Genomic DNA, 13,556 nt, shown 5'->3' with positions numbered 1-13,556 from the left:
TTTTGAATATGCGTTCTTTTGTCAGCATCCCTAATGTTAAAATTTGGCTTGATGATGTTGTCTGTACTCTTGAGCTGGAGAGGAGAAGATGTATTAGAAATGAGCTGGTAAACTTAATTGATGTCATTTGGCAACCTTTTATTCAATACTTGGAGAAAACATCAGTGTAATGCTTTTGCAGATTTTTACCTTAGTCTTGGGTTTCTATGTTGGGTGGGTTGCTTTGTTTATCGAGTTTTTCTTTATCGCCTAATTTAAAAAAAAAAAAAAAAAAAAAAAAACTTGGAGGGGAGCAGTGAACTAATTCACTTCATGCTGTATTTGTATATTGACCAGTCATTTCCATGTTTATGTATATATTTAATGACAATTTGTGCAAGTTGACTTCACTCCCAATTAAATGCTTTAACTAAAGGTGAACTTGAAGCTGCAGCTGTGAGCCTTTGGCTCTGGTTAGCAGAAAGCTAAACCAGTAGCAACATTTCTCTCCCTCTTTGAAAAGCTTTGCTAATTTTGATGTAATTTATTTCAGTTATTGTGAGACCTTCTTTAAGCCTCTCTTTATGATAAGTCTGTTTTCATTTTTCGGGTTGCTTTGCAGTGTAGGCAGTTGCTGCTAATGCTGAAATAGCAACTTTGAAGGATTTTCCGCCATTGAATCAGGCTTTGCATGCTCATTTGCATTGCATTAATTGCATATATTCCCATGACAGGTGGAACATTAATGAATGTTTCAGACACTTTAACCTAATGTGTGTGTCTGTTTGAATATTAACACCATGAAAATGATTGAGATTCGTTGATCTAAAGTATTCATCAGTAAATGTGTCGATCATTCATTTTTTTTCTGCTCATATTTCACTGTGATGAATATTCATTGAGGTAACAGCTCAGTGAAAGTGAGAAGCGAATGCCCACATGAAGCAGAAAGGCAGCATGAATGTGTTAGTCACGTTCTGTGCTGACTTTCTAAATCCTTAAAAGTTTTCTTCTGATGTGCCTTCATCAAGTCTGTTCTCACTTTTCACACACTGTAGCTCCGGGGACAGAATGTACCCGAAAATCACTGTTTGTCATTTTGACTTCAACTCTGTTTCATCTATTTTTGTTTCTGTCTATTTCTACTTTCTGCTGTAATATTAGAACATGATGTTACAGCTCTTATGACTGGAGGGAATATTAAACAGGAAACATAATGGTTGCTGTGCAGACCATAATGATATATAAAGCTCACATCCTCGCTGGTTGGCAGAATTAGAAACATTCTCCTCTATAGTGACGCAATGAAAATGTTGAAACCATGCCCAGATGTGAGGAAATCTCTGAGCGGTTTTAAGGCGAAGCTCAGTAATATTTTTGTGGTTTGATTTTGACAGTGATTGATAAGCATAATCAGTGAAAGGTCAAACCTACATTTGACGTAATAGTGTGCTATCAGATAGAGGAAATCCGACTGCTTCAGCAAACTGGACACACTTCACATCTCAATAAGAACAAAAAGGTCTTAAACGTTAAGCCAACTGGCTGTGCCATACAGCGGTGGTTCCCAACAGGTCCAGCCACTGGGTCCAGATTTCTCCGTAGTCATTATTTCAAGGTCCGCACGTAAGAGATTGACTACATATTCAATTTTATTCGACAAAACGCTGAAACTCTATAGAAAAAAAAAACAAAAAAAAAAAAACATGTCTTCCTAACATGAAGGCCTGTGGGTTTGGAATGCATGTTTTCTTTATTTAAAAAAACAAAACAAAAGTGGCAAAAGATTTCTTTTTGTCTAAAATTTTTGGTGATTTTTTTTAAAAAAAACTTGATTTGTTTGTTGTTTTTAAAGGTGTTTTTTGTTTATTTTCTTTTCTTTTTTTCTTTCAAAATAAAAATAACTAAAATCATAACATTCATAGCCAGAAACTGTAGAAATAGAAATTATCATTGGATTTTTAAAATTCTGATGGTCCTTTAACACATAATGCAGGATGACGGATTCATACATTTTCCTCTAGTCAAAAGGGGAAAAAACAGCACCACTGCCATATAGAGTAATATGAGCCCGTCTGTACAATACATTATGCTATGTTGAAGCTACGCCAGGCTGGACAGGCTGTGAATGACTGTCGGCTTTTGGATAAATAATGCAGGCCCCCCCTCTGAAACAAGTGACTCGATGACCCACAGTTCAACTCTGCCCCAGGGGTCAAGTGTGTCCAGTGTGTGGTCACTGCGTTGACGACATTACTGTAAAGCAGGAATAGTCAACTTGCCTTGCATGGGGACCACTCCTGCAAAATGACCGGAGGCAGGGGGCCATTTAATAAACCAAAAATAACAAATAATATATGAATAATTAGCCCAGGCCGCTGTTGGGGTTCTGAGGGATCCTCCCCTGGCACTATTTTGATGAAAAAGCTTGAATGCACTCTGGCACCTTCTTTGGGACCAAAGTAAAGCAATTTGTTTTCATAATGAAGTAGAAAATTGGGAGAGGGCCATCTGACACCCAATCATGGGCCAGATTTGGCCTGTGGGCCGTAAGTTTTTTTGATTTGTTGGTTTTTATGAGGTACTTATTCATATACAGTAAATGTCAGTTGCCACACCCCCAGTTTGGCAGCAGTACCAACACAGACAGCTAAGCAATCAGCACTGCTGTGGATGGTGGCAGAACCTATTTTAACTTGGAAGCAAATAATGGCTTCAGTTCCTATCTATGCTTTTGTCAAAACCAGACTTCATTGAGAAAAACAGTCATTTAAAGGGATCTTTTGGTTTTTGAAGTGGGGCTGTATGAGATATTTATTTATAGTCAGTGTATTACATACAGTAGCTGGCGGTTGGTGTATTCCCAATTTGTAGAGACAGACAGGGTGTGCACCCACAGCTTAGCATTACCATACTGTATAGAATTAATAATAATTAATAAGCTCTCCTCATCATACACATGGTAAGAGTACCATTAGTAACTGATCAGTCCTCTGCAGTGGCTTTATGAAACATGTGGGCTCACTGTTGTATTTTTTGTTGATTTGTCTCCATACTCTTTCCTTTAGAAAAGAGTTAAAAGCCTGTTTATATGAAATATAATTAAAAAGTCACAATATCATCATGCTCTGCACCTGGTTTTGTCTCCAAAAAGTGTCATAAGCATCAAAACAATATTTGCACTTATCACACTTTCTTCCTCCAGAAATGAAGCAGTTTCTAAGCAACCGTCGTCGAAACACCCACATGAACTGGTATGAATCTGCCTCAGACTGGGAGCAAGAACTGGAGAGATGCGGGGCCACTGGCTGGAGAGTCAGCTCAGTCAACGACCGATTCGAGATGTCCACCAGGTAAAATCACACCCTGGGTTTTTTTAATCTAAATGTAAATGTGTTCAGTTTTCACAGATATCCATCTCCTCATGTTATCTCACAGCCAGTGTAAAGATACTTAAAGTGTCAATTTAAATCTACCAGCAACACTTTCTTGAGGAATGTGTGAATATATCATCTCACAAGGCCTTGACTACAGAACATTGGAGTGGCATTGTTGTGCAAACGTAAAGGAAACTGAATGTCAGGCAAAGCCAAGGATACATTCCTATAAAAGACACAAAGAGAAGAACTCAGTTTAATTAAAACATGTTCAAACCTGTTGGCGTGTTGAATACATGAAAAACTCATCCATGGTCCCTGGCTGCTATCACGCTACTGTTTATAGTCTGTCAATAAAATGGTGCGTTCTCTCTGTTTTTTTGCAGCTACCGAGATCCATCGTGGTTCCACAGAAGGTTTTAGACACCGAGCTGAAGAAAAGCTTCGCCCACTTCAATGAAGGACGCATCCCTGTGAGTGCACTCAGTACTGAGAAACATTCTCATTCAACCCAACACTATTCATTAAAAACTGGATCATTAATTCACATGTTAACAGCCTCTGTTCTATAAAAAAAAAATATTTCCAAGCGTTTTTATATTCAATAGCACATCTCTTTGTTTTTTATTTGTATACATATTCTACAGATTTTAAATATTATTTTAATCATCTTGGACTTCAGACAGAATGTGTAATTCTGGTATTTGTAACTAAAACCTAAGACACAAGCTTGCAATTTTATTTGCTATGATAGAAGGGTTGTTTACAGAACATATTTAAGGTGCTTCAGGCAGTACTACATTTAATTACACTGGTGATCAAAACCAGCCACGCTTGAGCTTATATACACACATCCTGTTTATTCTCTAGCAGCATGGTTGGTTCTGAACTGAAAGGATTTTTTTTTGCTCAAGGTCAAAAAACAAGACAAGAAGACAAAAAAACCCAATAGAAATAATGACAAATAATTTTAAAAAATTAGTAGAAAATTACAAAAAAAGAGATGAAAGAGAAAAAAGCAGTAAACTATATATCAATAGGGGTCAGTATGACAAGACTTAAGAGTCAATGGTGTCCATTTTTTCTATGTAGGTGAAAAAAGGTTGCCATACAGCATAAAATTTCTGATTTCACCCTCATAGATTTTTTTTTCAAAGTGAGATGACTTATAAAGTCTTCATATCCCAAAGGTTGGAGGAAGTTTAAGTTGTCAAACTAAAAGGGATGTAAAAACGATCTTCCTTTTTTACCTGATAACGAAGATGTACACCTTGTGGAGTGACTCCAAATACAGCATGGAAGATGTGTTTCGAACTGTACTGCCTGAGGCACCTTTTTAACATGTTCTCAGAGCAGCCCTAACGTCATTACAAATAAAATTATATGTTTGACTTTGTATTTTCATGCTTTAAGAAGCTGGTGCTGACTTTCAAAACTAACCTGAGAGCTTAGCATTTGTCCTTCCCAAGTGTGCATTATGTATTTTAATAGAACAATATTTCAACTGCAGTTACCGTTTTGATGTGTGTGTTCTTCCTTCTTATTAACATTCTTGTGAGACAAATTACAAGATAAACACAGATTCAGTGAGTGCCTTCTGGAATTTTAACAATGTGGAACTTGTTATTAAGGGGTGAAATTATGTTTTGTGTTGCAGCGCTGGTGTTGGCGACACCCCCGAGGCAGTGATTTATTGCGAATGGCCAGCTTCCAGAACAACATCTACCATGAGAAAGATGACATCAGTGTGTGTGTGTGTGTGTGTGTGTGTGTGTGTGTGTGTGTGTGTGTGTGTGTGTGTGTGTGTGTGTGTGTGTGTGTGTGTATGTGTATGTGAGATACTTTTCAAATGGATTTTGGTGAATGTGTGTCTCAGGATAAGCATTAAAGGGATAATTGGGATTTTTGACCCGGGGTTGTGTAGGCTACTTAGTCATAGTCAGTGTATTACGAAGAGTAGATGTCGGTCAGCACGAATACAGTTTGGAGAAGCAGGCAGGAGTAGCCACAAAAAAGACCTACCTAAAAACCAATATCAGTCCAAGTGAACGCTATATTTGGAATATTTTCACTGCTTTATTGGCCACCAGGCAGCCCTCTCTGATGGGGAACTGAAGCTGTTATCAGTGCTATCTTCAAAGACAGACTCCATGGACAGTACTTCTCCTTCACAGAACACGTGAGTTTCTGGTCCACTGCTGCCTCTATCATTTAGTTTTGTTGTGTTATTGTGTTACTTTGGTCTTTAAAAGGGTTAGTTTGGATTCACCAAAGTCACATAATAACCCAGACAAACTGACCAATGTAGGCAGCGGTAGACCAGCAGTTCCTGTTTTCCGTGATGTAAAATTACAGTTTTTACAGTATGCTTATTTTCTGATTATCTAAATTTAGCATAGGGCTGTACCCGACTTAGAATTATGCCATTCAAATCAGATTTGGCTGTTCAATTCGAATATTCGAGTTTTTAAGTTCGAACCGGCTCTGCAGGACTTTCTTGTGACAGCACATTCATGTAATACACTAAACAAGGTAAGGTAGAATAAGGTAAAAGAGCTTCTGAAAGACATCTGAATGCAGCACAAGAAAACTGATGTCGCTCCATTAAAGGACGTATTTTTAATAGCTGCAACATCCATGTGTTTTACAAATGGATTGATAATGTGCAACAACATTTTTTGCCAGTATTAGATGTCAAGCAAAGCCAGAGACGGTATCATATTAAGTTGCTGCAAACAGAAAATTTGCTGCTCTTAAGCAGGTCTCTCCTCTCTCCTTGTTTGTGCTGCTGCCAGCTGCAAAGAGTAGCGTGAAAGTTAGGAGCGCTTGGTCCGTAGCAAAATCTGGGGACAAAACCTCCCCAGAAGTACACTGCCCAAAAAAAATGATTGCTCGACTTGATACAATCTCAGTGAACTGAGGGTTTGAAACTGATGATTCAAATACCCAACTTTCAAAGGGAAGCCCTAATATAACACTTAAAGTGATACTGTTTTGTGTGTGCTAAAATATGTTTTGCTGTGGCTTGCCACAACAGCACATTGCAAAGCTTCCATTTCAGTACTTCTGCTTGTTTCTCCAATCTGCATTTGTGCCGACCGCCATCTGCTGCTGGTAATACACTGATTATGGATAAGTACCTCATACAGACTCACTTTAAAAAATCCAAACAACATTTGAATGTGTTTAAAGATGATTTAGCTGTAGTCGTTGACTGCAGGCTGTAACCATCTCAAGGCAAAGCATGGGTAACAGAAAACTAATAACAGGGCTGATGTTTCGCTTTGAAGCTGCTGCAGGAAACATTTTTTTTATGCAAAGGCCAGCTATGTTGTCTGCGTATTAGTGCGGTTTATTATATCAGTTTGCATTAGTTGATATTGAAGTTTATTAACTTCTAATTTAAGCTACATGCTTAGAAGCTGCAGGTACAGGTTTAATCGCAGCTTGTTCACCTCACCAGCAGTTTGAGGAAGTCTGTCCTCTGATTGTGTTTGAGTGAGATAGAGTTATACACTCCTCTGCAACTGAACCACCTTTGGCACTACAATTACGAGAGAGTTTATTTTAATCATCCTGCAGTGTTGTGCTGATCATTATCTTAACACAGGAAACCAAGCTGCCGAAATAGTCTTCTCTGAAACAGCAGTTGATCACACCCTTAATACTGCAAGCTGTTCAAGAAGCTTGAGACTGCAGTTTAAAAACAACATAATACAGGGTGAAGTCAGAATAGCAGATTCAATTTGCAATGAAACGCCATTTAAACTAATTACTTGTAGTGTGCTCTGATAGATTTTTGAAGGAAGTCTTTAGAGATAAAATCCAAGGTATGACTAAAAAGCCACTAAAAGGTGTACAAAGCAACTCGTTTAGTTTTTTGCAGGAGCGGCAGTGTGTTAACAGTGGGATATGCTGTTTTACAGAAATCTGGAGATGATCCTGTTTGGTTGCCAGTCCTCTCTGTGTGTGGTGGTGGAGCTGGACGAGGAGCTGCCCTCACCTGCAGATATCCAGTTGGCACACAGCCGCCTGCGTGCCCTCTGTCTGGGAGGTGGGAAATGACATGAACACACACATCCAGTAGTAGCAGTATAGGTCGTCAACCCCGCCCCGTGTACCAAAAACTCAAAATACACATGAAATAAATTTTTCCCAAAGATGTCATATGACAGATGACACGATAGATTTCTGTCATTTCACATAGTTCTTATCACGCCGATATTTGTTAAAGTGCTTGTTTTTCTGATAAATTTGGTTTTATTTGGTTATTTGATGCAATAAGAAGGGAGTCAGACATCAGAGTGCTTTCCATCAGTGTTGCTGCTGGTGATCAGTTGGATGAATATATGGGCGGGAACTCGACACCGTAGAGATCGCTACTGTACACACTCCATATTGCCTTACCCAGGCATGATGGTAGCAGCCGTAAACAGAATATTTTGGATTCTTTTTTGTACAGTGGGGTTAAGAGGCGACTCATCGTCCATCTTTATATACAGTCTGTGGCGTTCGTTATTGACAGTAACTTGGCTTTTAAAAAATGGGCAGGTTTTTGAGCATGTCTGATGTCACATCAGTTACGATTTGCTCTGACCAATCAGTGATCTGCGGTGTTTTAAGTCCATCTTTTAGTATCTGCTCAGCTCGATGTGAACCTTGATTGAAGTGGTATCAATAAAAGTACGAGGTACCCCAGCTGTTGCTAATGGAAACCTAAAAAAGAGCAAGTCAAGCTGAGTTTAGCTGTGCTATATCATGCAGCTGAAATGCAGCAACACTTTGGCAGCTCAAAAGAGGCTTTGTGAAATGGTCTTTATTTCTGTTTTTGTCATGTCGGCACACACAGCACATTCCATAGTTGAGTAAACAGAGAGATGACAAAACTCATGTTCGTCTACAACTAAAACTACTGACCCTGGAACTGAAATGCTGACCTGTCTCACACACACACACACACTCACACTCTCTCTCGCACATGAACAATGTGTAAAGGTCACCGATTATCACGGTTCACACATTTGTCAGGTCAGTGTTTTGTCTTTAGTGGGCGAATGCTTCACAGCTCAGAGGATTGTCCTGTAAAAACAGACGCTCAGATGTACTTGTTCGGCTTACTGGCAGCGGGCTTTGAGTCTTCACAGCTACTAGATCGGAAATGAAAATAGACATTTTGTTAAATCTCTCTGAGATTTTGCACATTCAAGATGAAGTGTTTTGTAAATAATGAATACTGCTCTGTCATTAAACAACTAGACTGCGATATGGAGTACTGAAATTTACTGATGTGAATGTGAGATGACCCCAAATGCATTGTTTAAGGCTTTTGTGCATTTTTAGTGATACATTTTTTTAACTGTTTTTTTTTCTATAGCATTGCACAAAACAAATCTGTATACACATATACACATGCACACGAACAAAGTATAATACAACAGTGATAGGGCATAGCATTAATTGAAACAAGAAGGAAAAAAGAGAGGGATGAAAAGAAAGTCTATACTAGAAAAATAAAAAATTAAATATATGTATATAAAATTTTAAAAAGTCATAAGAAGGGTGATGGATGCAATCTTAACTCTTGTCAGAAGATTTCATATAATGAAGGTGATCTGTAAAAGGTTGCCAAATTTAAAAAATTTCTCTAGTCTAGTCCAAGTGTTTCATTACATCATTCGTAACATTTGAATGTGTTAGTGCATGTCTCTGTTTCCAGTTGCATAGGACCAACCTGCGTGTCAGAGGGCTGATAAATGATAACATGATGCATTTCACCACTGTTTTTTGTTGACAATGATCTTTCTTTTTCCTGTTTTGGCTTCTAGATATTTCCACGTCTGTTTCAGTGCCTGATGACAAATGGTTATCCACCCTGGAAAGCACCCATTGGCTAGACTATATCAGGTAACAGCTCTGATTAGCTAGCCGCAATTAATGTATGTTATCCATAACAAACAAAAAAATCCCAAGTTCTTCCTACCCATGGCTCCTTTTTGATAACCTTGTGGTGTTTGGCTGTGATTTGGTCAAGAAATTTTAAGAGCTGTGACCAGGAGCATTTAAGATCCCTCAACTGAATACATTGAGAGTTTGTAGAAGTAAAAGGATGCTAATTAAAGTACCAAGTTTCTATTTAAATGCAGCATCCAAAGCTATCATCTCTGGTCTAATGTTAAATGCAGCATCATTGATTTGGAAACCTTGAAAGCTGCTTGCATTTCCTGCTTAGAATTATAATTACCTTTGCTCAGTCTTAACATGAATACATGTGTGTATTTATGTATTTGTATAGCTTTAAAGTCGGAATATACAGCAAACACATATTTGGTGCATATATTTTAATGCCTCCATGCTGGTGACAGCAGTAGCTCAACAACACCTTGAGGGATTTTCTTCATAACAGGCACAAACGTCCACCTGGATACAAGCATTACTGATTACAATTTGGTGGTGGAAGGTCAAAGGTCAAGGTTCTCAAGGTTTTTTGAGAACTTTGGAAATAGAAAAGTAACCAGAATTTAGAGAAATCTGAAACATTTGACAGATTATAGTGCAGGCACTGAGAAAGCAAAACTATGACGGTAATTTGTGTAAAATTGCAAATCATGTTTCTAAGTAACTACAAAATTTTTTAAGCATGTTTTTAATTTAATGAGAGTGTAATGAGATAAATCTGGTTTAATATCCACCTGCCTGCCTGCCTGTCTGCAGGGCCTGTCTGAGGAAAGCTTCAGAGGTAGCCTGTCTGCTCCGCGGCGGTCACCTGACTGTGGCACTGCAAGGTGAGTCACGTGACCCAGACCCCGGCTCATATTATTCAATCCATTCATTATTCACGGCGCCTCCCTCTCATTAATCCCACATTAGGGCTTGCCCTGAAGTAGCTATATACCGGCGACAAGCACACTCCACTGAGCCTACATGCACACTGTCAATAGACCTCCATATAACAGGCTTTTAAGGACATGGCAACAGCAGGCTGCAACCGGGATTAACATTTGTGTCTAAAGGCCACATAGACTTCATAAAAGAACCATGACGTCTACCTCATTGAAATTAAATGAAAACATATTATTGAGGATTTAAATTAATCTTGAGACCTTCGTATATGAGAGCAAATATCAATGGCTTTTGGGCCAAACTTCTATATGGGGGCTGGATTTTCCATTTTCTGGTGTTGCCTGAGATGAGAGGCCCTGAGCAGGTGTGGGAAAACTGACAAGTCCTCACAAGCCCTCGTCTGAATGTTGCTGTGTTGGAGTTTCCCCCACAGAACAAGCGAGTCACCTCTATTTGACTGTGTGTTGCGAAAAGGAAGATGCTGACTGTTGTTTGTTGTGGAATAGAGGTGTCAGCTGATCACCACCAGGCAGTTTGTTGGATCAAGTGACAGGGAACGCTACTGGACAGACCAGGTTAACCCAAACAAGCAGTGAGGGTGACCGCAGAGTGTCTGGCTGTTGCTCCTGTCGGCAAGGTCGTCAGCTTTCACCCCTCAAGTTATTGCCATCGATTTCATCAGGGGCTGATCGAGGCAATTTTTGACTGATTGGGATCAATTATATTTAGCTTATAGTGTGGTCCAATGCATTGTTTGATGTCACACAGTTGTTTTTAATTAAATGCATAGCAACATGGAGCGCAACATTCATCAACTCTCCTCCATTCAGCTGTCTCTGTCTGTCTTCTCAGTCTGCTATGTCAGAGCTCGGGCTGAGCCCCACACACCTTAAACAAAAATGCAGTATGAGACTGTGTATTTGTGTTATTTAAGGAAGTTAAGAGCACTTGTTTCATTTCAGCTCAGTGCCTGAATCTCACATTTTGGCCTAGTTATAGAGCACAGTGTTTCTCCACCCTGCTAGGTGGAGAGACAGATAGGGGTGAAATGCTGAAACAACCTTACTCACAAAGCCACTGCAAAAAGCCTAAGCCACACAAGCAAAAAGCCAACATGGTTTATGTATTAATAAAGCATAATCTATGCAAAAGATGTCAGGATGACAAAAATAAACACTCAAGGGAATACAGTTCATTCAGATAACTCCAGCTGTGCCGAAGCAACAAACTCTGGAGAATACTCTCTTTAAGGAGCAGCGACAAGGCAATTCATTTATTCATATTGTCAAGCATAGGCTATACTTTGGATTGATTTTAGTAACTTTAAAGAAGCTTTCTTAATGTGTGCACTGTGCAGCTGTATTATCCAGGATAAACAGAAGTATCGTATCAGGATTCAGTATCATCAGATGCTCAATAGAAAATGACTCGAATGTAGATCAGGGGCAAAAAAACGTCATCCCTAATTATTGCTGTTCTGACTCCTGGCCTTTTCATTGGTGAGGCTATTAAGAAACAGTAGGGATAAAGCTGAAAGAAGGTTGATTCAAAAAGATAATATTGTGCTGTACTCCTTACATCATGTTTTCTGGCTCATTTTACAGACAGTGAGTTGTTGTTGATTTCTAATCATGTGGTCAGGCTGCCTGTGGTGCATTCATAAACACCCCGCGAGACAGACCCAACACTCAACACTTAAACAATAGCTGTTTTCAGCTACGGATGTTTACTACATGCTGCTGGTGTTTGACTTTCTCTGCCGCTCTGCAGCTGGAAGTGACTAACATCAGGGCGGACTTTATAACGACTGTTTAGCTGACAGAGGTTTATGTATCAAGGCTCCTTGTTGTGACGGATCTGTCTCTGGCCGGATCAGCTGTAAATATCCCTCTGCAGAAATGACTCACGATACCAGCCCAATGAAAACTTCGTCTTTGAGTGTGCCTCTTTCTCTTCTCTTGTGTCTGGCCCTGGGTATTTGTCTTTTATTTGCTGCCAGCATTTTTATCTGCAGGTCTGACCAGTCTATATTTTCTTCTTCTATGACTCCCCCTCTCTCTATTGCTGGAGTGAATAAGCCTTAATAGGAGTAAGAGCAGAATTAAATGGTGGTTGTAAATTAAAACGGTGTTTGTCCCGAATGGGCTTTAAAACAGCACACAGGTTGAGCTCGGTGTTTCGAGGAATGATCATTACAAACATTTCATCAACCATTGTTATTCAGGAAAACAAGGATTTATATGGATACATAATATATGATAACAGCCACAATAAAGCAAATAACAAGCGGTGCTGTCTGGCAAGAATGATGAACAACAAATAAATAAATAAAAACAAACAAGTCTGCCCAGGAGCAAGGATATAAAACAACAAATAAATCTAGACAATAAAAACAATGAATAACAAACATGTCTGAGAATTAACCAAAGCAGCAACACTATACAACATCCGTATCATCTAGCATACTCTTAAAATTATCTACTGATACATACTTTTAATTTCATACTTCTTGTAATTTGTTGCATTTATTTGGTGCGAATAAACTAAAACCTAATTTACCAAGCTAAGTATTGAGGATTTTCAAGGGATAAAAATTCCTGTGAGCGTGTGTGATGAGAAGTGGATTTGATTTTTTCTTTTTAAAGAGAAGTGAAGTAGAAGGTTAACTTCTTTGGCCTTAAAAACAAAAAGGAGGCAGAATCTTTCCCTTTTATCTCTGAATAATAATCATCCCAGGCATTTAGAAATGTATTTATTAACTTTTACTGCAAAATGTGCATGTCAGTATGTATGAGCTTTGGCCACACACTGTCAAAATTATCCATATTCTATATGCTAAAGACCCACACTAAATATGGGTTAAAAAAAGGTCACTAGTCATGCAGTGCAACCAAACACTAAAAAACAGAAACATCTCCAGCAGGCTGATGTAAAATAACATAGGTTAATTATTTTTTTATCATGAATTGCATTCATTTTGTTGTTACAGAGGCGGAGGACCGCGACATGAGCTGTGTGGTGTCCAGCCTGGTGCAGGTGATGTGCGACCCCCACTGTCGGACCCAGCACGGCTTCCAGAGTCTGGTGCAGAAGGAGTGGGTGATGGCCGGCCACCGCTTCTACAGCCGCATAAACTACCACCGCGACAACGACAAGGAGGAGGTGAGAGGTCAAGCTTTACACCAGAACTGACAATCACAAGGTTAACTAAGAGCAGTTATAAAATACAAATTACATGGTTATTATTTAACAAAAACTCTAAGATTAAAATAGGTTTATACATCTCAAACATTTCAGTCAGTATTTTTTCATTAAAACATGTTTTTTCCTGCTATTTCTTCCCTTATTCTTCCTCCTACA

At 38.9% G+C, this 13,556-nt stretch overlaps 1 protein-coding gene across 1 annotated transcript in view; it reads left to right on the top strand.

Annotated features, from left to right (window-relative positions):
- mtmr11 (myotubularin related protein 11) overlaps positions 1-13,556 on the top strand; it is a 49,484-nt gene that overhangs the window by 25,288 nt on the left and 10,640 nt on the right. Inside the window, exons 7-14 of the mRNA XM_042490838.1 lie at positions 3,185-3,332; position 3,422; positions 3,743-3,829; positions 5,014-5,099; positions 7,280-7,410; positions 9,182-9,260; positions 10,068-10,138; positions 13,186-13,358. Of these exons, the coding sequence (XP_042346772.1) occupies positions 3,185-3,332; position 3,422; positions 3,743-3,829; positions 5,014-5,099; positions 7,280-7,410; positions 9,182-9,260; positions 10,068-10,138; positions 13,186-13,358 (776 nt within the window). The remainder of the gene's footprint in view (positions 1-3,184; positions 3,333-3,421; positions 3,423-3,742; positions 3,830-5,013; positions 5,100-7,279; positions 7,411-9,181; positions 9,261-10,067; positions 10,139-13,185; positions 13,359-13,556) is intronic.

Source organism: Plectropomus leopardus, chromosome 7 (assembly GCF_008729295.1).
Source record: "Plectropomus leopardus isolate mb chromosome 7, YSFRI_Pleo_2.0, whole genome shotgun sequence".
Classification (NCBI taxonomy): domain Eukaryota; kingdom Metazoa; phylum Chordata; class Actinopteri; order Perciformes; family Serranidae; genus Plectropomus; species Plectropomus leopardus.
Note: the sequence above shows the minus strand (reverse complement) of the source record. Positions and strands in the feature narration are given on the sequence as shown.